Source organism: Procambarus clarkii, chromosome 32 (assembly GCF_040958095.1).
Source record: "Procambarus clarkii isolate CNS0578487 chromosome 32, FALCON_Pclarkii_2.0, whole genome shotgun sequence".
In the NCBI taxonomy this organism is placed as follows: domain Eukaryota; kingdom Metazoa; phylum Arthropoda; class Malacostraca; order Decapoda; family Cambaridae; genus Procambarus; species Procambarus clarkii.
In genome coordinates, this window is record NC_091181.1 from 31,229,372 (window position 1) to 31,256,056 (window position 26,685).

General features: G+C 45.6%; 1 protein-coding gene across 2 annotated transcripts in view; it reads right to left on the reverse strand.

The window, feature by feature from the left end:
• Window positions 1–23,391, reverse strand: part of LOC138349546 (probable ribonuclease ZC3H12C) — a 31,908-nt gene extending 8,517 nt beyond the window's left edge. Inside the window, exons 1-2 of one of the 2 annotated variants that reach the window (XM_069335122.1) lie at window positions 22,651–23,391; window positions 13,207–14,378 (exon numbers count right to left, since the gene is read on the reverse strand). In XM_069335122.1, the coding sequence (XP_069191223.1) occupies window positions 13,207–14,378; window positions 22,651–22,821 (1,343 nt within the window). In that variant the 5' untranslated portion in view covers window positions 22,822–23,391. Of the gene's footprint in view, window positions 1–13,206; window positions 14,379–14,782; window positions 14,804–22,650 lie in introns of those variants that run through there. The other variant, XM_069335123.1, reaches the window with a different exon arrangement.
• Between the last annotated feature and the right edge of the window lie 3,294 nt (window positions 23,392–26,685).

Below are 26,685 nucleotides of genomic sequence, written 5' to 3' on the forward strand. Positions count from 1 at the left end.
ACCCCCCGTTATTTCTGTCTGCCACTAGCCAAACATATTTTATTTTTAATATACACAAGTGGATAAATTTGTGGCCCTCGTTAGCCGCCTTAGCTCCTGTTTTCGCTGGAACACGACCCGTCAATCGGTTTACAACTGTGTTAAAAAAAAAGGCCCCAATTACTGTCGGAGGAAAATCGCTGGCAAAAAGCGGGGCGAGTGTGCCATCACGAGGTGTTGGTTATGCAACTCAAATGTCAGGTGAACAAGAAATAAAAACAAACGTTGCAGTACTATTAAGAGTACTGGCCAAAAAAAAAAAAAAATCCAGGTATTACCCCTCCCCTTTGGGAGCCGGTGGCTGAGCGGACAGTACACTGGACGCGTGATCCTGTGGTCCCGGGTTCGATCCCAGGCGCCGGCGATATACGATGGGCAGAGTTTCTTTCACCCTGATGCCACTGCTATTTTTTTTATTTGTGTGTGTGTGTGTGTGTGTGTGTGTATATATATATATATATATATATATATATATATATATATATATATATATATATATATATATATATATATATATATATATACACACACACACACACAAATAAAAAAAAATAGCAGCAATGATGTACATTATATACTTTTCTGAGGTCTTGGGCACTGTTCATCCCCACCGCACATAATCATCACCTCTGAAACTATAACCGGACAGGACAAATATAAATTGGTATTATGACGTCCACACGCGCGCGCGTGATGAAATTATTCTTCTAAAAATACGAACCGTTGACAGAATATTAACGACCTGAAAACAAATCAATAAAGCAGACACCCCTCAGCTTCGTTTTACACTGTATAACCAGGTTTTCTACTGCTGGAAAGGATATGTCGTGAAGTGGAGCTGCTAAGGACTCCCTCGCACGTGCCTCCATTAGCTTCCTTTAGTTTGATAACTTTGTTTACTTGTTCAAAATTTTATGCTCAACGGGACTATATTTTGTTGTAAAACGTACTAACAAATTTATATAAGGATGGTTCCAACCATGTCCAGTTGCCAGCCCATCAACAGACGACGCTTATGGAGTATCCAGCGAAAGTCAAGAGGAAAAGGAGGGAGGGGTTGGGGGAGGAAGAGACTTGCATCGTTACAAGACATAAAAAAAGATTAGCCACAACCATGGTGCAAGCACAGTGTACGCTGCCGCCTCTTCATAGCCTCCTGACTTTCTTGCGATATATTACACACGAGGAGGCAGAAAGCATCGTGTCCTGGTGGGCGAAGATGCGTGCTGCTGGGAACCTGCACTCAGCTGCAGGGGGAAGGACGCTGTGGTCACGATATATTGCAGCCTTCCATCCTGCACAGTAACAAAATACTATTAAGAGAAGCTACTGGTCTACGAACAGTGACTCGGCAAGACTCGCGATTTCTCAACTCTGCCAAGAAAAACATCCAGGCATTCAAACTTACGTGTTCAGATATTCACGTAAACAACACCACGAGCCCAATCGACACATGACGTACTTATACAACCCACATTTGTAAATAGCAAATTCAATTGGTGAACGCGATGAACTCTGCCATAGGCAAGATACAGCAGTATTCATCCTGGATGGCTCGACATGCGTCTGGCAGCACGACACGTCACATTACATAAACACCATGACACCAAATCCCCGCTCTCAAACTAATCCACCAATACTGTTCCTCATGCTACTACTGCAGTTACTGATCGATATATAAAATTAAATTACAGTATTTACTGAAAACGAGTAGATGGCGTGTTGCGCGCAAGTATGTGGCAAGCTGGTGGAATGGACTCATTAGCCGGGTGGGAGAGAGTGGAAAATACTGCGCTGTCCTCCACACCCGGAACTCTCCACCGCCCGTGTATTGGCAACGAAATTCGCCATCCAATAGCTTGATCCCGGCACGCATTATAACGCTATACATATGATATGGGGTAGAGGTTAGTGTGGGAGACGGATGCATAATAATGTAGGTCAGATGAGCTGTAACGAGGGAGGCCAAGGGTGTAGCAGTGTTGTATACCTACAGGTGTGTCGTGATGATGGCACCAAGTCTCTGGAACAGCCTGTGAAGGCACGTTTTCTGCCGGTGACTGCGTCACTAGCCACACACAATGGGTTCACAGAGGTGGCAACAATGTCTTCAACGCCAGATCAATATTAATTTTAAGACATTTTGCATATAAGAAAATAATGAGACGCCACCACAACATAGACAACTTATACCCCCTCCCCCCACTTGTTAAACACATTATCAGTGTTATGGCAGAAGTGACATACGCAACATCATTAACAACTAACATGTCCTTACGCTGTATATAAAGCTTTTGTAACCACGTTTTTGTCACACTCCCTGTGTACAGTAGGAGTGTAACACCATCGTGATGAGTCCGGAGTGTGTACACTAAACGAGGCTTTTAGCGTGACAAATCTTTCCAAGAACAGTTACACTGTAAACAATGGCACATTCTAACAAAAACCTAATGTCTCCAGTATTATTTTTACCCTGACGGCGCAGTCCAACTGTCAACAGGACGCACTACAGCAGCCTGTACCTAGTTGATACCTGGTTGATGGGGTTCTGGGAGTTCTTCTACTCCCCAAGCCCGGCCCGAGGCCTGGCTTGACTTGTGAGAGTTTGGTCCACTAGGCTGTTGCTATATATGTACGCTATATATAAATACCTGCACACAGACCATCGATGTCAGGCTAAACTGGCTGGAGTCTTAACACAAACAGAACTAACTGTTTATGTAAACCTGTTTACTAAAACACATGAGCAGGAGTAAGGTTTGGTAATTCTCAAAATTCTCCACTTCAAGTAACTAAAACATCAAGATAGACAGCTAGAAACTCATAACACCAATCTTACATAACCTGTTCAGAATCATTTCTGTATGAATTCCGTAAGACAAATATACGTTGTCAGTCACGATGACTGACAAATTAACATGCAACAACGGCGAAGCTGAACTAGACCCAGTTTCCCCCATCTTTGTTAAAACTATTTTGCTTCAAACATTCAGGTCTGATAAAGAAATCAAACACAGGCAAGCACTAGCATACACAATTATGATTTGTTCACATTTGACACACGCATATGAATAGCACAAAAACCAAACATAATGAAACCTACCCTAACCAAACCTTAACCTAACATGATCATGTATAGAGAGTAGATAATAGCACTAATTACATAGTGATTTTGAATACATTACCTCCAGGCAATTTTCTCCCTGAGGACAGGTTGAACAAATTGGACATACCAATTGAATATGAGGCAATATTGAACAAGTTCACTTACTCTAGCAGACAAAGCACCAGTGATTGTCTTGGTCAGGTTTGGGCTACCTGTGGCAGGTGGCTACAGGTGCCGAAGCTCTTAACCTGTAGTACTTTAAGTGTAAATTCTGTGAGAAAGAACTGGATTATGATATCTATATTATCGAATGTCCACTCATTAGACCCTTCAAACCTATTAGCACGAGGACGCTGGAATTTTGCAATTACTTTACCCAATCTTGTGTTCTTCAGGATATACTGAAAACCTATTCAAAATTTGCCTGAACAGGCTACAGATCACATGCCTCTATTACCAATCATTCGTCGAAATTGGGATTTTATCACATAACTATTTCCCGACATACTGTATATATATAGTTTAAGACCTCATAGTAGCAGCAATAATGCAGGTGTGTTTATGTAATACAAAAAGCTGTCAAGACTGTGACATTCATTCAGTACGATGATTAGCCACCAATAACCCGCACGCACTATACAGGTACAAGATACTGCAAACCTCAAGCTAAAATATTTTGTGATAATGTGAAAGTGGCTGCAACAAGCTGGAGGAAGGAAAGAGCATAATTCCAGAAAATTGCAGTGGAATGGGAAAATGAGAGAACATGCGTTCTATTCTTGGATTAGCAAGAGTACCCCCTGGGAGGGGTATACAATTTTCATCAGAGTAAAAGCGGTCAACGATGTAACTTACATTTTCTGTGGGAGACCAATGACTGCATTATATGCCAAGTTCGGTAAATTGATGAGACATCAGCTCTCCTTTGAACTGCATCAACAGTTATGGTATGGTGGAAGAGCCGACCAGACGTGAGAGCAATGCAAGACTAGAAAGATGAAGTTACCTAAAAGTGAATTAACTTCTGAACCAAAGATAATTTCAAGATTTTTGTTTGGGGGCGGGAGACTAAACAGTTGGTGAGAAGCGATGCTTCCAAAACAATTATCAAGTGCTCGTAGAGCCCGGGACACTAATGAAGGGCCCCAGATAAGTTTCCCAGACTAGACTGATCAAACATTAGCCAGGTGCCTAGGCTACACCAGCAGCAGAACGGTCTTGCAGAACCTTAACAGATCTGTATATAGGTCTGGGTATTCAAGGTCCCGGGGAAACCATGAACGATATATTTAAATACTTTTGTGATGGAAGGATTATAGCGGTCACGTTGAATTACATCTCTTCAAGAAGGGATAAATTTGAGATAGCTAAAGTATAGTGCTAAACAGGCGAGCCAATATAGGTGCAAGTTCCTAGGTACAAATGTAGGCTTAGCACATGAAGTACACCATTTAGACTGTAGACCATACGCTGCATTGGTGCGAGGCTTACGACTGATCACAGGCCTAACAGGAAGGGGGTAGCTTAGGTAGTCTCTAATCATTCCTGTTAAAATGGGGGAGGGGGGAAGTTGCAGAAACGGTTGCAATGTATGAAGTACCTATAAGCACAAAAGAGACAAGTTCTCTGAGAATTTGTTTGCAATAGACCACAGAAATCAGTTTCTAGATGAGAGTTCATCACATTTCCGAAGGAAGTTGTTTAAACGTGGGAAATGGAGTGTATAGCACACAGGAAGTTCATTGAGAGCGACACACACTAACACTACAAGATACAAAGATAAGGTTGCCACCAGAAGATCCTAACGTAAAGAAAAGAGGCAGCAAAATAAGGCGAGAGGTTTGTGAACACTAAAAGAACAAGGATTTCGAGTCTGTGCAAGCTGATTTGCAACATGTGAAAACTGATGATTAAGTAATTATAAATCATTAGAAGCAGAGAAGTTAACACCGTTCCCCCCCCCCTCGAGGATGAGTGGAAAACGAGAGAAATCAGTCGTTATGTCTTTAGCCTTAGGATAGGAGAGGACAAATGATTTCCCTGAAATAAAAGTAATATAATGAATGTAGTCAGTTATTACAAAGCGACAGACTGTAGACAATGTGGCAGCTGAGGAGACAAGTATCTTGAACCAAACAGTATGAAGTAAACAATATACTAATAACAAATAGGTTACTGGAAACGGCACTTTAGAGTTGACGTCAGTGAATTAAAGAAGCAAGGCAAGATGATTGCAAGCTATATTTTACCGGTTAAAAAAAATCAAATCTTGCAGCAGTAAACTTTAAAATGACAAATGTCCATGGATGAATTGAGTCATGGATTAGGCCACTGATATTGCTATCAGGGGTTAGTGAGTAGGCTGTCACTATCATACCCCCTAGTGACAGCCTAGTCAACGCGTCCATTCTTAGTACAACATGGGGCCGGGCTTAACTAACGCTTAACTAGTCAAGAATGACTCTTACGTGGACAAAGGTAAAAGTGTAGTCTTCGTCGGCGGCCATCAACATTCCCGTGGAGGCAGAAATAATGACAATACGTAGTAGAGCCATCATGGTAAATTTTACTATCATGATGTTCCAGAGCGTTGCTTGTGGAGAATGGCAATACACGGATGATGCTGCGAGTATTATCGTTTTAAAATACTCAATTATATGAATATTATAAATAAGAGAGAACCCAGATTACTTTAGAGGATGTGGTAGCTAGAACATCCCGTTAGCAAAAGTTGCCGTCACCTCCACCAAACATGACGCCAACACCACTAAAGTCGGTCAGAATACATGTTACCACTAACGTCCACGAATACCACCAAACTCTACCACTATCATCTACTGGTGGTGGAGTGTTTAGACAGCGTCCGGGTCACACACAACTAACTTATCATGCGTTTATCTGCGCTATCTCCACTAATCAGAATCCTCCAAGGCTTGCTAGCATCGCCATCAGTCGTCACCACTACCTACAACCCACTTCCCCAGATAACTTAGTTCTTCATCAGTCGTGCTCAGGTCAGTCATTACTTGTCACTATCTCGCTATTTAACAATTTGTAAACGAATTATGGATTCAGAACGACAATAATAATAATAATAATAATACTGATTAATTCAGACACTAGCGGAATAAATATGAAAATATGTTGCCTTTGTATCACAAATCCACACGTCTGCTGATGACTTCGGTGCAGGCCTACATAACTATCATTATTTACTCACAGGCAGTCACATGGACTTGTGATGATTTTTCAAACTGTACTCATGGCATCCCTCTTCGCCGCTTATCAACCCGCAGCACGCGCTAAAGGAGGGTGTAAAGGAAGCCACAGATCATCGCGACCACACCCAAGCCGACGATGACACAAGCCAATGAAGAGAAAAGGGGGGGAGGGGGGTTGTAAATTCCTAGAGAGGTGAGGCAGAGCAGCAGTGGGGGAGGCGGGACCTTGGCCAGCATGCCTCCACTTGATGACCAAAACACCCCCACCTCCCCCAGGGCTGGTGGGGGAAGGGAGGGTGGGGAGGACGAAACAGGCGTGTTGTCAACCAGACTCACTGGATACAACCAACGCAGATTCAGATACGCTTCTCACGCTGGCCAACTAGGTAAGCAATTATAGTGGAACTTCAGCACAATGACGAGCACTTTGTCAGCTTGTACTGACCCTGAGAGGATGCCACGGAGCACATTCTTCGAAACACACCATGCTGCATATCACACACACACACACACGCTCATTAAGTCAGCTTTTTCCAACCAGGAGACGTAATAATTGAACGCCTACGCAGTGACTGAAAATACTTGACATACAGTATGATATACGTTTCTTTTGTCTAGCAAACTAACAACCAACCCTTCTCGTTCCTTCTGTGCGCACAAACAAGTACACAGTGTGGAGGCACACGCACGTAAGGGAATTTATGAGGAATTAAATACCAGTTTCCATGGAGTGTTCACGCCAGACAGAACAGCTCCCGGCGCTAGAAGAGGAAGTAACCTTAGATTGAGAGACGCAAATATCGAGATTACAGCCAAGGAAGGAAGTAAGGAAATAACTAGCTTCAATAGGTGCAAGTAAAGCTATGGGACCAGACAATGCATCACCATAGCTGTTAAAACATGCAGGACAGGCCCTCAGCATAACTAATGATTCAATTACAAAATGGAAAATTGTCCGGCTGCCATAAGAATGCAAATGTGGTACAATTTTACAATGAAGAGGAGAGAGAAGAGGCACTTAACTACAGACCAGTATCACTGGCAAGCATCCCCCTGTAAACTATTTAAATGAATAATAAGACAAGTTACACACTAGAGAGAATTAGATATGTAAATAAACATTAACATGGATTTAGGAGGAAGAAAAATCATGCCTACCCAACCTTATGATAAGGTAACGAAAATAAGGACAGGACAGAGAAGGGTGGGCAGATTGCATGTTTCTGGACTGCCAAAAAGCCCTTGACACAGTACCTCAAGAGATTACTACATAAACTTGAGGGGCAAGTTGGGAGTAAGTGGATGAGTACTGACATGGGGTAAGGAAATACCTGACAGAGAGGAGTCTTGAGTGACCGTGAGGGGGGGGAGGGGGGCGAGAAGTCAGGCTGCCGTAGGGTAACGTGCAGAGCACCTCAAGGGCTGGTGTTGGGACCCATACTATTTCTTATATATATGTTAATAACTTACGTATAGAACAATGCAAAACTAAAATATTTGAGACAGATAAGGACTGTAAGATTCTCCGAGATGACTTTCACGAGCTGCAGACTTAGAAAGACTTAGGAGTGGACCCTAAGCCTAACTCCAGAAGCACATATAAATAGGATAACATCAGCAGCATACTCTACACTAGCAAAAGATAGATCATCATTCAGGAACCTAAATAAAGAATCATTTAGATTATTGTACAGGACTTAAGTGATATCAGTTTTAAGCGTATAGCGCCCCTATTGTGGAGTTCCCCATTGTGGAGCCCCCCCCCCCCGCCCCTATCTACGAAAATCACAAGGAAAACACGAAAATGTTTTAGAAGTCTGCAACAAGGCTCGTTCCAGAATTGTAAGGGATGGGATATGAAGAACGACTGACAGAACTAAACCTGGCGATGCCAGGAAAGTGGACATGAGAGGTATGATAGACATATAAAATACTTCGGGGGACTGCCAATGGAAAACGAGGGAATATCCACAATGAATACCAACAGAACAATAAGACATGGGATACAACCTTTAGAATCAGTCAGATGCTAGAAAAAAAATTATTTTAACGTAATGGTGGAAAAATTGAATGAACCAAAGAAGCATATTGTAAAAGTTAACTTCACTCAATTTTATAAGTAGACATGATAGGGAAATTGGCCAGGAGTCATTGTATTAGCCAATGGTAGTTAGGAAGGTCTAAGAGCTAAAGCTCGCTTCTGAAAGCCCAAATAAGCAAGTATACGGACGGACGCACGCACGCACGCACGCGCGCACACACACACACACACACACACACACACACACACACACACACACACACACACACACACACACACACACACACACACAAACGATCAGTACGAGTGCAACAGGACGCTGCCTTTCCTGACCAATTAGCAGCAGTGACTATGTTAAAACAGCGCTTCATGACCACATCTTCGTGCAGTTTCCTGATTATTTGTCTATTTGACGCTAAGGTATTGTCGCTTGGGGGTGTTGAGGACGTAACCACTGTGGACACCAGCGAGTGCTATACTATCAGAACTATCAGTTCATGAAATAGTCCAGGAATTCAAGTTAGCGCGAGCTATGGCAAAGAGAGAAGCGATAGGAAAGAAGAGAGAGAGAATCTATTGTTTGGCATTCACTATAAGAAAATTATTTTGGTGTATCATCTCCCTCCCCATGACACATTTTAACTCACACACTCACCGCTACATGCCAACCCCCTCCTCCTCCAAACCTCACTGGGAGGGTGCGGGAGAGGGGAGGGAGGCTGGGAGGGGAGGCTGGGATAGGTGAGGGGAGGGGTGGCGGGGATGGGAGAGGTGTGGGTCGACGGCGGAGCGCCAGGTGGCTCTTCGAGATCCGGGAAGCTGTGACGAGGCAATTTATAAAGCAAACATTGCCTGTACCAGGCCCACCCCAGCCCGCACCTCACAACCCACTGCTTCTAACTCCTCATAACCTTTCCTACGACCTTATGTCCCACACGACACCCGAGGGGATGTGGACAACGTCCGCATCACTCCAACTTTAAGTAATATCTCTTGCGACGTAATAATGTCATTCTTGTATAAACAAGAAGAGGGGAGTACGCAGGAGCAGCATACACATCACTGGGACGAGATTTGGGTTATTCTAAGCTATATAAGGGCAGGATGACCTACTATAGAAGGAAAGAGTTTAGTAGGCAAGTATACTTCAGATATATGTGGGATCACGTGTCCCCCTACATTGTTTGGTTTATATTATCACAATAATCATTAACGAGTTGGGTGATAAGAGGTTTCATTGTTTCAGTTTAAAAAGAAGTGTGGGTGTGAGAGGTTCACCACCACCTTCGCCTGCGTGTGTGCTGCCAGATCTGGATGACCCAAGATTTTGGTAAAGAGTATGAGGAAAATAGGGATGAGGACCGGAAATATAGGAAAAGTTCGATGAGGATGGCGATTGAGTGTGATGATAAAGTTTAGTGGCCCCGTTCACTTTGGATTTTGTTTCTTTTTGTGTATGTGTGTGTTACTGTTGTGAGTGTTGGATAACTTGGTGCAACGGCCTTGGGTGGCTTGCGAAGGCTGCCAGTGCTGGAGTGCTGCCATTGGTTCAGGGTACCGGTGCTGGAGTGCTGCCATTGGTTCAGGGTACCGGTGCTGGAGTGCTGCCATTGGTTCAGGGTACCGGTGCTGGAGTGCTGCCATTGGTTCAGGGTACCGGTGCTGGAGTGCTGCCATTGGTTCAGGGTACCGGTGCGGGAGTGCTGCCATTGGTTCAGGGTACCGGTGCTGGAGTGCTGCCATTGGTTCAGGGTACCGGTGCTGGAGTGCTGCCATTGGTTCAGGGTACCGGTGCTGGAGTGCTGCCATTGGTTCAGGGTACCGGTGCTGGAGTGCTGCCATTGGTTCAGGGTACCGGTGCTGGAGTGCTGCCATTGGTTCACGGTACCGGTGCTGGAGTGCTGCCATTGGTTCAGGGTACCGGTGCTGGAGTGCTGCCATTGGTTCACGGTACCGGTGCTGGAGTGCTGCCATTGGTTCAGGGTACCGGTGCTGGAGTGCTGCCATTGGTTCACGGTACCGGTGCTGGAGTGCTGCCATTGGTTCAGGGTACCGGTGCTGGAGTGCTGCCATTGGTTCAGGGTACCGGTGCTGGAGTGCTGCCATTGGTTCAGGGTACCGGTGATGGAGTGCTGCCATTGGTTCAGGGTACCGGTGATGGAGTGCTGCCATTGGTTCAGGGTACCGGTGATGGAGTGCTGCCATTGGTTCAGGGTACCGGTGATGGAGTGCTGCCATTGGTTCAGGGTACCGGTGATGGAGTGCTGCCATTGGTTCAGGGTACCGGTGATAGGCTTCCTCCTAAGGGGGTTCCCACTCACATCAGCCTTTCTGTACTACTTGCTCACTTTTGTTCCTTTTATTATATGTTTTTGCTTATATATATTATTAATTCATTAGTATTTTCATTTGGTGTAAATTTGGTCTGTAAGGACCCCATTCTTCGGGGTCGTCTGGAAGGTTGCTCAGGATTCCGGGTTGTGAATGTCGTAGGACCTTGCTGGAGTGATTTTTATGTACTGTGGGGGAATTTGTGAACTCCATAATCACTCTTTGTATTTATAATTTCCTAAAAGTTTCATCTACAACTTCCTCCTCCAGTACTTTCTAATCTTTACCAATCATAATAAAGGAAAACGTCCTTGCATTCCTCCGATTCATTTGTTTCTGACCCCCCCCCCCCCCCCCGCACCCCTCCCTTTCTGGGTCCTCTCGTTCTGCTGTGCGTGGAAACCTGACTCACCTGTCTCCTCCCATCCCTGCCTCCTGCTCTATTTCCTGAATGTCGAAATAGTTTGTTTTGGGCTTGTCCTTAAAAAAATATCGAACACTGTGGTTCACGCCTTCCTTCGCTCATTTTGTTTAGCCATTTTGTTTAGCCATTTAGCCTCGTGGATAATCTCTGGTCTTTCTCATGAATTATTTTTGTCATGAGGTTATCGCTGGGTTATTTCAGTGCCAAAAGATCTCTGCCACTATCCTCCTCACAAAACTAGTTTGCAAAATTAAAAATAAACATTCTGATGTTACTGGAAGAGCGCTAAACAATGAGGGAACACCTAGATGACAGGAAGGGACGAATTGCAATGTGTGTGGAATTTAAAAAAAAAGTAACGTGTGTGAAATTTCAAAAGGATCAGCAATAGAACATGTAGTTTCTAATTTATGTAAACGACCTACACGAGGGGGAAAAAACGACTCTTACATATCGATGTCTGCATATGATGCAAAGTTTTATAAGGATAATAAGAACAGAATGGATGGAAAATCTGCAGGACTTTGCATAGCTTCTGGAGTGGTCTTAATGGCGAGAGGCCTTGATCCCAATTTTCCTTCGGTGGAAATTGGTAACTCAGAGGTGCGAGATTAACATAAAGAAATATTCCCTCCATTCACAAGTCGCTGAACCAGATGACCGACAGCCGAGGCGGAGCCTGTGAGCTGAAGCCCATTCCCTGCAGACACAAATGGGAAAGCAGGACCCCCCCCACCCCCCGCACAAGAACTATGAGGATTGGACTAAGAAGATGAGGTGAGGTTCCCCTTAGTCTATCACTTTGAGAGAGGAATTGAAGAGACGCGAGAACGGTATACAAGAATTTCAAGAACTCTTACAAGAGCGATAAAGAGGAAAATGTCCTGTGTATAACAGGGCAGAACTTGAGAACTACGTGTGTAAATCTGAGACACAAACGAGCCACGTAATGTTAAAACTTTTTTGTTAACCGTAATGATAGCCTAGTGAGCAAATGTAACGGACTAGAGGAAGATTTAGTAGAATCTAATTCGAAAAGTTATTCCAAAAGTTGATATGAGGGGAAACGAGAGGTTTGGGATTTACTGTATTAAGACAACCCAGCAGCTGTTTAGCTAAGACGAGCTTCATGCTGATCCGGGCAAGCACACTTAGGTGAACACATACCCTAGCTACTAGCACCCGCCCCGTAACAACAGCCACCTTTCCTTCAAGGCTTTCCATGCGAGTGTTACCCAATACTGTAGTCCATGCTGCTTGCTCAAGTTACAGGCCCATTCATGCCGTTTCAACGCAATGAAATGTCTGGTCAATTTGTATAATACATATAGCCTACTTTCTCCATTAATTCATTAGGAAACTAAAACAATTTACTTAGAAATTATTAAAAAATGCCACTAGCTTTTACCGTAGATATCTACACCAAAGTCCCTGAGACTACTAGTGATGCTTGTCAGAACTCGCCTGCAAATTATAGCCCTACACGGATTACCGAGCTGTGCACGACAGGGCAGATGTAGCCTGTGCATAGCTTAATACACTAATGATCTGACCTGTGCACAACTCATGGTAGTTCATTAGAGTAAGCCTGGGCGGCTATGTTTTAGATTCGATTACATGATAAATAACCTGACTTGCTCATGACACAACAGGCAAGACTTGTACATGACGCACAGCAAGCAAGACCTGCACAGGACAATTCCAACCCAGCCTCCATAATTGATAGAATCTATGGCTAGTGCCATACCTCACATTGATTTTTTATGTTTTTTTGGCATATACATGTCCTATATACTATATGGCATGTACTGTACAAAATGTAAACTCTTGTAAACCATAATTAACCCTAGCCAAGCCTGCCCTAGGCCTAAATAAGTAATACTAAGCCTAATTCAGTATATGTAATAAGCTAAGCCAAGAAGTTATATTTGGTTGCTGCTTTTTCTCTGGCACACTCCAAAATTATTACTACAAAAACCTGGACTTTTCACTGGCGAAAAGGAGGGTTGGAAGAGGTTATAACAGATCACAGAGGGTCTCTTACCTCATGGCCACGTTGCTGCCGTCGATAATAATGGGTTTGAGAGATGGCTGCTGATGCTGTTGCTGAAGGTGGTGATGATGATGCTCCACGTCATCCTTTGTGTCCGTCACGTCGTCAGCAGAGTCCCCTTCTCCGTCGGCTCGGGGCACGCTGGAAACTAAACGGATGAGCTCCGCTAGAAGCTCGTCTTTATCTGGCGTTCCTCCCAATTTCACGAGGGCCATCTGCACCAGCGCCTCCGAATATCCCAGTTTGACGCCGAACTCTACCTGGGAGGCGTAGCTGGGACGCAGCACCACACACGACACGCCTCCCGTCGTCGTTGACGACGTCTGCTCCTCCGACGTACTGCACACTGGTGCTAGAGGCTCGTGCACGCTGCTGGTGGTGGTCACCGTCGTCACCGTCCCAGCCTTGGCAGCGGTACTGGGCGAGGGGAGAGGTTGTGCTATCGTCATTATGGTTGTGGCGGGGGCAGGCGGCGTCACGGACACTGACGGTGCCGAAGATACCCGCACCGCGGGAGACGCTGCTCTCACGGCGTCCTGGATTGTCTTGCCTTCACAACCTGAAGATGGCGTGCTTGTCGAAGTTGTAACTGCTGTGGTTGTCGTGACAGAAACTGTAGTTGCTGTGGTGACTGGGGCTGTAGTTGCTGTGGGTGTGGTGACTGCGGTTGTCGTGACTGCGGCTGTAGTTGACGTGACTGTAATGACTGCGGCTGTAGTGGAGGAGGCTGCTGTAAGACTGGTAGCGAGGATGTGAGTGGTAGGGACGATGGTAGTAGTACTGGTGGTCGCAGTGGAGGTGGAGGTGGTGGGCGGACTATGCATGGTGACGTACTCTGCGTACTCGGCACACAGCGTGTCGGAGACGGTTCGGCACACATCCTCGTGCTCGTCATCGTCAGGGCGCTCGCAGGGCTCGAAGTCACTGTCATAGCTGCTGTCCTCGTTCTCCAGCTTCCGTCGGCCGCGGCCCACCACCCCCGACACGTCTTCGCTACCAATGCTGGAGTCATGGTGATGCTTGTCGGTGGGCGGGTGGGCGGTGTGGGGTGGCGAGGGCGGCGGTGAAGGGGCGGCCACTGGTGGTGCGTCCACCCCGGACATAGCGGTCAGCAGGCACCCGCCCACTACCCCGCGCTCACCCACCACCACGGGCACCACATCCTGAAACACAACAACTCTTATTAATTCCTACAACTCTAAAATATATATATATAATTTACTTATCATACATTTAGATAGGTCTTCCACTGCTGACATTCTTCAAAAGTTGAGTCAATATAAAAGCTCTGCAAATGACAGGCTATAACTGTACCCTGCATGCTAAAATATCACAAATTATCGTATGAAAAGGGTGCGGATACTTAATACAACGAGTATAGCCTTAGTACTATAAACACAAGACCATCAACAGCTTCCAGGTATATTTAGCTCACACTTATAGAGGCTGTGGGATCAGGTGAAGCGCGAGACAACACACACACACCCGTCCACCACATATATAAACCAGTGATCCCATAACTAGACCAGCAGGAGCTTAGCCTCAAGTGGGACCTCGATGAACGTACCCGGGATGGTGCCGCCCTCTAGTGACGCTCCAGATGGGAACGACCGCCCGAGATGAACACACTTCAGAAGGCTCGCTTTCCTGACGACCAGCCTGGCAGGACGGACTTCCAGCTAGTCGACACCCGCCCTCCCGACCACCATCGGCCTCGATTATCACTAATTTCCGGGACAATGTCGATGCTGTTGACGTCACGGAGGCACAGAAAGACCTCCACGCTCACATACACAAACACACGCTCACATATAAAGGTAAACACGAGAGGCACTGGCGCTTAGGAACGTGGAGGGGAGCTTACTGTCTACCGTAGAAGGGAGTGAAAGTGCTTGCGTCACCACTACGTCACTCGGACGTCACTACCACGTTCACTTTCACGATGCCGCCACAATCATTGTCAACGCTACCTCCGTTTTCTGTAACTTATTTATCCTAGCTACACAATAATTGATAAGAAACACCGCATGTACAAAAAGTGTAAGCAGGGCAAGTGGCACTCAAGACGGGTCAGAACAAGTGTTGCTCCACTGGACCCAACATTCACCATTCAACAAACTGGGGAGTTAAGTGGTGAGCCAAGTGAGAGGGGTCAGGTGTTGGGGCCACAGCAGCTGCCCGGCGTGTCTGCCCACCTGCCCAGCTTCACAAGCCACCATCAGCTGGTCTCCGTGATGCCCGCTCCACTCTTTAGAACCTCTCGTCACCCCTTTATCCTCCCTCCTACACGTAAACCTTTACATTTATAAGTGATTCCTCCAACTGTATAGTCAGGCAGACGGACACGACGGCCGTAGTTACCTCGTCTCACTTGACTACTTTACAGCATCACCAGCTTCAGGCAACAAGCGTCTATCTACACACACAACTGCACCATGGTACCCTAATCACCAGACACACACACAACTGCACCATGGTAGCCTAATCACCAGACACACACACAACTGCACCATGGTAGCCTAATCACCAGACACACACACAACTGCACCATGGTAGCCTAATCACCAGACACACACACACAACTGCACCATGGTAGCCTAATCACCAGACACACACACACAACTGCACCATGGTAGCCTAATCACCAGACACACACACATCTATACTATAATAGAGAATGTCTATCTGACTCAAGTTGGGGCTAACCTCGCCCAAATTTGGCGAGGGGTATGGGCTGGACAAAGGTTACTTAAGGTAAGCCTAAGTTAAATGCTTTAAGACATAACTTGTGACTTCCTCCCCTTGTGCGATTTTCATGAGGTTTGAAATTAAATTGGGAATGTGTTTACTTTTGCATTTTCATGAGTTAATAAAAAAACATGATTTAATTTTGGTTACAGTAATGAAAATTGTGGGTAGGGAAGATGGTTACAGTGATGAAGATAGTATATATTATGGAGTGAAGATAGAACAGGGGGGAGGGAGGACAAGGGGGGAAAGATGAGGAGAAAAAGATAGGTAGAAATAAATTTATTGTATTGTTTTGCTTTATTGATATTTAAAGGTTACAAGTTATACAATGGTGAATACAATGAATGCTTAAAAGTTGTGTATCTCTTGGAGCTCTTCTGCTTCCGGATAGGAAGTGAGGACACAACAGGCATTTCCCCTCTGGATCGCCACACTGAGGCGCTGAAACAGGAAACTGGCAGCTCTTGGGACCCAATTCTTTTTTAGAAATATCAAGGCACTCCTACCCCACGAGCAAAGTATATCACACCACGCCCACCACAGACCTCCCAGATCACACCACGCCCACCACCAGACCTCCCAGACCACACCACGCCCACCACCAGACCTCTCAGATCACACCACGCCCACCACAGACCTCCCAGACCACACCACGCCCACCACCAGACCTCTCAGATCACACCACGCCCACCACAGACCTCCCAGACCACACCACGCCCACCACCAGACCTCTCAGATCACACCACGCCCACCACAGACCTCCCAGATCACACCACAGACCTCCCAGATCACACCACGCCCACCACAGACCTCCCAGACCACACCACGCCCACCACAGACCTCCCAGACCACACCACGCCCACCACAGACCTCCCAGACCACACCACGCCCACCACAGACCTCCCAGACCACACCACGCCCACCGGAAACGTCCCAAATCACCTTTAGAAGAACAATTATTATTCTGGTTCTCTCCCCCCACAAAGCTACATACTTATGTACCCTTAGTGTCAAGCTTAGTCTACGCCTATGTATAGTGCATACATGTAACATTTATAAGATCATGCTTACACACACGCACACACACACACACACACACGCACGCACACACACACACACACACACACACACACACACACACACACACACACACACACACACACACACACACACACACGCACACGCACACGCGCACACACACGCATCTGGGAAAAAAATAACAGGAGGGAAGCGTGTATGACGTCACGCGGTGGCGCGCGGCCAGACCTCCGCCCGTACCGGTATTGTTGTGTTTTTTACCGCGAGTTCAACCCTCGTGACGCTATAGTCTCCTCCATGTAGGGCGTTAAGCCGGACTCCTTGGTGCTCCTGTTGGGAAATGGTGCAGCGATTGTCATCGTGCAGCCAGCCGGCCACAGCCTGTGTGTGTGTGCAGGCATGATCGCCGCACGCCAGAGGTCCTCTAAGAGTCATATTTGCCAATTTCTTTCATCCGGCCCACTGACGTCACGAACCCGGTCCACAGAATTCTGACGTCAAGAAACCCAACACTTTACTGAAAATGACCCCAGGCGACACTTTCCTCGCCGTCCGTAGCACTATTAGTCCGTAGCTCGCATGGCCGGAATGGGCTCAGCAGAGGCGGGTGGTTTTTTTTTAGGAGGGGAGAGGGAGGACATCCAGGCAGGTGTGTGGGGTGGAACCAGTGGTTCAGGCAGCTGTGTGGGGTGGAACCACTGGTTCAGGCAGCTGTGGGGGGGGGGTGGAACCACTGGTTCAGGCAGCTGTGGGGGGGGGGGTGGAACCACTGGTTCAGGCAGCTGTGTGGGGTGGAACCACTGGTTCAGGCAGCTGTGTGGGGTGGAACCACTGGTTCAGGCAGCTGTGTGGGGTGGAACCACTGGTTCAGGCAGCTGTGTGGGGTGGAACCACTGGTTCAGGCAGCTGTGTGGGGGTGGAACCACTGGTTCAGGCAGGTATGGGGGAAGAACCAGTAGTTCAGGCAGGTGTGGATCACTTCCCTTCACCCACCTTAAGTTACAAGTATGAAATATCAAAATATGCTAGCGAGAGCTGGTTTAACAGCGCCAGAGTGACTAAGAGTGTTCCAGTGTACAAGACTCGCTTCCAAACACCACCTCACTCTGGCCGTTTACCCCCGACAAATACACACACCCATTTCAGCTACGGTTTCCTTGGTGATACACCAAAGAGGTCAGCATGTCCTGAGGTCAGCATGTCCTGTGGTCAGCATGTCCTAGAAAGGTACAAAACAAACAAACCATTTTCTATAACACTAAACCAAGTTTATAAATTAATCCATTACAGAGGCTCGAACCCCTACACAACAAGCAGAGCAAACATTAAAAACTTTTGTAATAATGTTACTCAGAGCCCCCCCTCCCCCCCTCCTCTACTTTGCACCCGCAAGATAACGATGTTGAAAGTTGTAAAATGGTCTAATCTCCTTGTTTACAGTCGAGACTTCCAGTTGTGACATGAAGAACAGACCAACAGGTGTTCTTCCTATTACAAGGGTGTTTGTACATGCTGCTATGTCGGTATGTTCTCTCTCTCTCTCAGACGAGTGAAGCTGCCCAATAGTATCCGAGCAAATTCATTTATTTTGATCTTGTCATTTTGTAACTCCTGTTCCAGTAACTTGTGGAACACTAACAAGATTTGCCATTTCTACGGCTCGTGTTAAGCTAGAGACCTGTGAGAGAGGGTACCTCCATCCTGGTACAATCCAGGGGTCATCAATCTTGACAACTCCGACCATTGAGAGACAGGTACCTGGTTGATGGGGTTCTTCTACTCCCCAAGCCCGGCCCGAGGCCAGGCTTGACTCTGGATGAATGGTAGTCACCATTCTGTTCAGTCCTCCCGTCTCTAACGGATTCTTTATCAACCAGACTGTGCTGTGATTCACACGTCAGGCTGCGAACAGCCGTGTCCAACAGCCTGGTTGACCAGTCGAGCAACCAGGAGGCCTGGTCGAGGACCGGGCCGCGGGGACGTTGAGCCCCGATATCATGGCAAGGTAACGCCCCCGTCCCGCCATCAACGCAACCTTGGTAACTGTAACAGGACCCAGGTTCCGTACCCTGGAGCAAAACATTACCAAGGCAAATAGAAGGTGAACCAATTTGTGGCAACGACCAATAAAAAAGAGGCAGGATATAAAAAAAAAACTTGTTTTTTTTTAAGCATATATCCGGCTCCGCGTACATGTTGGCGCACGGAGCCAGCTGGCAGGGGAACTGCGCCCACCCTGGGACATTTCGCCTTGTATCATTACACATAATCCACATTTAACATACTTTAAACTGAAATCTATTTTTAAAGCGTTAGTTTTTGCCTGGTAAAAGTGTATACAATTATTCTCCGATAATGAGGCCCATTCTTACATTGTAATACTAATTATTGGACAAATTTGTTATTCCTGAGTGTTGAGACGCGGTCCTCACATGTCAGTAGAAGTCTGGGATTAGTTGGCCAATGTGATCACCTACTGACCACCTACCTCACCCACACCACCTGCCTCACCCACATGTACCAAAATAACTCGCCCGCCCACACGAAGCTCGTTAACCAAAATTTAACAACCACACCCGACAAATAATAGTTGTTAAATAATCCGAGACACTATCAATCTCGGATGCCCGAAGCGACAAGCAGAAGGTTTCTCTTAACTTTCATTCTTCCGTACCCTTCTCTTAGGTAGAGAAGGCGTGAGGGAAGCTCTACTCACAAGGTAGAGCTTCCCTCACCCCAACCGGTCGGTAAACCATTTCTCATCTGGGGTGAATATCAGAGCTCTGAGAAGTAATGATCCCTTTAAGGAACTGGGTGGGTACCATTGTACACGTCTGCGTGGCATGAGGCTTTCCTGGCGGGAGTGGGCGTGTTGAGGCTTGACGTCCCACGTGAGCGAAGATGAGGCTCCTGGTGTCGACACCTGGTTGATGGGGTTCTGGGAGTTCTTGTACTCCCCAAGCCCGGCCTGAGGCCAGGCTTGACTGCTGAGAGTTTGGTCCACTAGGCTGTTGCTTGGAGCGGCCCGTTGCTCGACGCCACATGATGGACAACGCCAGTCCACACTTGATTGAAAGATTAACAAATTCAAGGATTTCGGAATAATTATATCACTAATATTCAAGAAATATCTAAGTAATTGATCAGAGATGACATAACCCAAATTCCTAACAAAGTATCCCAAGTTAGATTAGTGTATCCCCTCAAGGGAATGAATTGGGTACGACTACATAATTTGTGCAATTATCTACTGTGTCCATGGTTAGGTTAAGGGTATTTTAGGTTGGGTTAGGTTTCATAGCATTTGGTTATGTTAATACGATGTATTACTGACGATAACATGAAATATGGAATTCAAAACTATTTCAGTGTGCCCGCGAATTTACAGAAAACCACTTTCTTCAAAGAAAACATTTTCAGAATATACTTTTTATATTTTAAACCAACTATTTCTATTACATTAAAGTTATAACTTGAGAATAATATCTGTTTACGACAAAGGTTCATTTACCAGTTTACATGTAGACTATTACTAGAACCATAATATGCTTTCAGACCATCACAAATATGTAGATAACTATCCAGATGGATAATTGTGGTTTCTCGTGGTAATGGATTTGGTCTGAGGACAGGCTGACTGAACACACCTTTAAAAGGTCATCTGTCTATCACAAATTTTTCAATTTATCTGGACTCCACTATCAAAGTATCACACACACCCATCACCAAATAAGGCACTGACAATCTTGCTCTTCTAAAAGAAGCCACACTTGAAGCACTTGCGTCCACTATAAAAAAAAACAAAGGTCTCGCAAACATTATCTTTAGTGTGTTTAGTTCAATCAAGTTCAATTTAGTTCAAAGATCTGAAAGTACTAGTTTAATTACACGCGCGCGCACACACACACACACACACCTGAATCAGAACTTGTCCACCAGTGAGACAGCAATTGTCAGTATCAGGTTGGGCTAACGTTACCAGAGTCAGGTGTCCAGTCATTAGACCCTCCAGACCTCCCGGCATGAGGTACCTGGAACTTTCTAATTACTATATTCCCACGTGTTCTAGAGAATAGCCTCATAATGCACCCAACTTGTCAGTATTAGGCTACGGACATGCCCCCCATTTATAACAAATACTACATTGTGATGGGGGAGTTTCAGCGTTATATAAACACAATTTGTGCAACCTTTCGTTTAGTGTAGGATAGGAATATAACGAGGTATGACAAAAAATAAAACCCAAGAGCAAACTTGTTTCACGTCAGTGTGGTGGGTTATCGTGACAACGAAGAAGGGGGAGTATACTGATAACGAAAGGGGGTTATACTGACAATGAAGAAGGTCGGGAACGCACCCCTGGTCGCCTGTAATTCCATCAGCCGGGGGTCGCCACTCCCCAACCAGACGGATATGACTAACACACACACACACGCTATGATAATATGGCATATCTACGAATACGTACCAAACACCAACATTCACTGCCATCACGTTCACACCCGAATTTATTATTGTAAATATGTTTTGATTGGCATATATGTACAAAAATGAACAAAAGTAATTGGGACGATCAATAGCAGTAGGTATGTTCAATGTAAGATAACCTGCAAGACTGTTCCTCCACTATCTTACAGGAGCCCACATAATGCTTCTTTGTGTAAACTATTATAATATCACGAACAGTATCATTCAGTAACAGCATCATTCATCACACGTGATGAATAATGTGAAAATATTTGATCACGAAGGAAAAGTGAAACAAGAAATGACATGAGGGCTCCCGTGTTACTCAACACGTCTTCAAAAGTATTTCTGAAAATGTGTTAATTAAATTAACAAGAACGCGGCAGTCATTTTTGTTTAATTTTCCTTTTTTATTTTTTATTGTTATCCTCTATTAAATATTTTTACACACACACACTATAATTAGTCTGAGTGAAGATATACAACACATAAGGGTATGTCTGCTTCTAAGAATGGAGCTAAATAAATACAATTCTGTGAAACAACTAACTGCTACACTGTGCCACACTCCAGTGTATCCTGGACCCTGAGGCACCAGTCTCTCAAATTGCATAATTTTTGCCGATTTTGAGTTATGTCTCGTGCTGAGGGGCAGCAAGAGAACACTGCACAAACACACACACCCACACACTTGATATGACTGCGCAAGAGTTGAAGACTTGTCAGCACTCGTGTTAAACCATTAGCGTGTATCAGCAGTGGGGCCCAGCAGGTTAATGTAACTTTGTGTTATGCTTGCCTGAAACAGGTCAGGGCACCCTCACTACCAACCAAGCCTCACACACACACACACACACACACACACACACACACACACACACACACACACACACACACACACACACACACACACACACACACACACACACGCACACACACACGCACACACACACACACACACACACACACGCACCAAGACCGTCCGTGAGCACGTTCTCAGGGCCATCCCGTACCATCACTCACGATTGCCACACCACCCCCATAACAAGCTCCTAATGACCACATCCGGCAAGACCGCGTTCGCAGCCACCCACTGCCAACCACTCAGCCTACCACCCACCCCTCCCAACCCAGATACAAACTACAATACAGGTAAAGCAGAAGATCATGCAGACTTACCGAGGAATACGGTGATACAATGGTCATGGTGTTATGGTGAGGCAGGAGGAGGGAGCATGGCGGAGCGTGCAGGGGTGCCCACCACCGCGATACACTGCCCACACCCGCCAGATCCGGGTACACACCTCCCACCACCACACTGCTCACAGTGTTGTTATCCTCGCACACCATATACACCTCCCGGGCACACTGTCACACTCCAACTCTATCAAAACTACCAACTATAAGCAGCAGTATAGTGTGTCTGTCACGGGTTTAATTTCCTTGTGTTTCCAGGGGTACAGTAGGATATATCTTCTCTGTAGCGATCACTTTTATCCGTTTACTAGTTCATTAAATGAACATTAATATATATATATATACACATAAATAACTTATTTTATGTCAATTCATTCACAGAACACCAAACTTGCTTCACTTCAACTTAATATCGAGAAACGTTAATCACTCCGTTTTCCGGGATCCAATAAACTTTTCCACCAATGGTTGCTGGACGATAATTCCTTGAGGTGATATGGAGCTGTAGTCGAGTGCGTGTGTACGTGGTGAGGACGCGCGCGTGTGTGAGTTGTATATATGTGGGGAGGGGGGAAGCTTGAGCGGGTTAGTGTGTGGAGAGAGAGAGTATCTCTCTGTGTGTGTGCATGTGTGTGAGAGCAAGGCAGGTGTGCTGCAGCGTCACACACACACTACCCGTCCACCGCCCGCCGTGTCTCGGGCTCTACTGCCAACGGTGGCCACCCGGCCTGCCACCCAGCCTCTGCTTCCTCACCCCCGCCAACCCCCGCCTACTTTCAGTGCACCCCTTCCCCCCACCTCCCACCGTCAATAGCTCTCCTCATCAAGACCCTCTCCTGTCTTCAGTCCCAACTCTCCCCCTCTCACAATCCCCCCAGCACAACTCTCCAGCATCAATACTCTGGTCTTCACCCACAACACTCTTGTCGTAGATTCAATGTTTTGGCAATTTTGGGGACTAAAAATGTCGTAGATTCAATGTTTTGGCAATTTTGGAGACTAAGAATGTCGTAGATTCAATGTTTTAGCCATTTTGGGGACGTAAAAATGTCGTAGATTCAATGTTTTGGAAATTTTTTGGCCTAAGAATGTCGTAGATTCAATGCTTTGGCAATTTTTTGGACTAAGAATGTACTGGTGCGGCAAGAGCTGTGCAAATAACAAATGAACAGGTTAAGCTGATCACGTTCCTACGGATTCCTTCCCACGTTGGAGTCTGTAGAAATGAGATGTGTTGGCTGTGACTGGCACTGAAGGAGACCATATTGAATACTTCATTCGGGAAACTTTTCTCCACAAATGAGAGGTATTATCAGCACCTTGACAAGGTAACTGATGAAAGGAGGATGGGAAAGCAAGTTAGGAATCCTGTACAAGGCAGTCACAGCTGGCAGTCACAGCTGGCAACCTCAATGATTGTCGATGAAACGGAGGTGGCCGATAGAGTAGAGAACATTCATCTTTATACAAGTACCCAGTGGAGATTCGGAATGGAAACAACAGGTGAACAGCGGAGCTCCAGAATCTGTGGTACGAGAATTCAATTCAATTTCTTTCCTTATTAGGCACCCCATACCCATCCCGTGGGCGGTGGTGTAAAGGATTACAGAGGCACATAATCGGTTCAGGAACTGAACCCTCTAGTTCGTTTAGCTAAGCAAATAACAATCTTTTTGACGCTAGTTACAAAATTATTAATGTTATATGTACATGTACACATACTCATGCATACACGTACATATACATACGTATACATGGTGGTACGAGAGATGGACACCGCCTTCACCACTATTTGAGCCAGTGCCCCCCCCCCAACTGTGTGACAGTGAATACCAGCATTATACTCACTTTAATAATACCTAATTGAATTACTCTGATTGGGCAAAATTGTAATTAATTTTTGCCAATAAAGATGTTAATAATAATAAACTGTGTCCACCTAAGACACATTTTTTAGGTCTTAGATTTTACTTTTTTTTCAGGGGCCCTAAGCCTCTGGCTGGCTCACTAAATGTTACTTGTTTCTGTTTTACTTAGGCGGAGTGTGAGTATTTATTACTCGTATGGTCGCTTTAGTAAGATTATGCCTCATAAGTTTAACAACTTCTTCTGCTCTGTTGAATCTAAAATGAAATCTTAATGGGTTTGTAACTGTGCACTGTGTTAGATAATGTTCCAGTGGTCTGTTGTGGCTGTAACTGTGCACTGTGTTAGATAATGTTCCAGTGGTCTGTTGTGGCTGTAACTGTACACTGTGTTAGATAATGTTCCAGTGGTCTGTTGTGGCTGTAACTGTACACTGTGTTAGATAATGTTCCAGTGGTCTGTTGTGGCTGTAACTGTACACTGTGTTAGATAATGTTCCAGTGGTCTGTTGTGGCTGTAACTGTGCACTGTGTTAGATAATGTTCCAGTGGTGTGTCGGGCATTTCTCCAGTACTGAAATGTGTTGTATAATAAATCCTACATTGATCTAGAAAATTAATTTGTTAAATGTAGATAGTTTGTAACTGGCAAGATAACCAAAATTAGTTTGGCAAGATAACCAAAGTTTGAGGGTTGTGAAATATTCACCCACAGGTTTGACGACACACTTCACTTGACACAGTTAAAGTAAGCAAGTCTATCGGATGAGTTTATGTACATTTGACATGTTGTACAACCCACCGTGTGCTGCTACGGTGATATGTTCACTCACAGGATGAGTGACGCTGCTCTATAAACGATCTCTTTGGGGAAAAAACACACACATACACACACATTTGTTTTCCTCCACACCACACACACACACACACACCAGGAAGCAGCTGTCACGGGCTGCACCCTGGTGTGTGTTTACTAGTTGTGTTTTTGCGGGGGTTGAGCTTTGCTCTTTCGGCCCGCCTCTCAACTGTCAATCAACTGTTTACTAACTACTTTTTTTTTCCACACCACACACACACACACACACCAGGAAGCAGCCCGTGACAGCTGACTAACTCCCAGGTACCTATTTACTGCTAGGTAACAGGGGCACTTAGGGTGAAAGAAACTTTGCCCATTTGTTTCTGCCTCGTGCGGGAATCGAACCCGCGCCACAGAATTACGAGTCCTGCGCGCTATCCACCAGGCTACGAGGCCCCTAGATGTGTGTGTGTGTGTGTGTGTGTGTGTGGGGGGGGGGGTGGAGGAAAAAAAAAAGTAGTTAGACAAGTAGTTATTGACAGTTGAGAGGCGGGCCGAAAGAGCAAAGCTCAACCCCCGCAAGTACAACTAGGTGAATACGACTAGGTGAATACACACAAATTTATTACCCAGGCCACAACCACAACTACTCTGCGTAACAACACTATACTGTGTCCTCGTCCAGCTCCACCATATTCACCAATACAACCCGCTCACAACCCTCCACAACCACCAGTTGGGCTTGTTATACACCCATCCTGCGGGGCGGTAAACTTACCCCTCACATAATGGGTTCAGGAACTGGACTCCAATTTTTATACAAGTGACAAACTAGTTAGTTGCTTCATTCTTGTGATCATATAGTGATCACCCATAAATATAATACCCAAGATAACTACTATTAACCCGACCAGTAATAGCCGAGGACGCAACAGTCCACGTGGCAACGATCATCCACGAAGCAAAGTTGCGTCAATCAACAACCTTACAGTTTATAAAGCCAATGTCAACCAATTTCTTTCATGGTGACCACAAAATGCCTGAACGAGTCATCAGCGTGTCCGCTTTATGGGTTTTAGAATCAGACTCGTGTAAATAACACGACAAATACCTCAAAGTGATACTGCAACTAATCTGAACTATTTTTTGAGTTTAGTGAAGGACAAATATTGGGGAGAAGTGTGAGGAAACAGGTGGGGACGGCAGCCCTGTGGTGCATCATCTGGAGATATTGGCTAACGCAATGATGGGGGGAGTACCCTGGTGTGTGTGTGTGTGTGTGTGTGTGTGTGTGTGTGTGTGTGTGTGTGTGTGTGTGTGTGTGTGTGTGTGTGTGTGTGTGTGTGTGTGAAA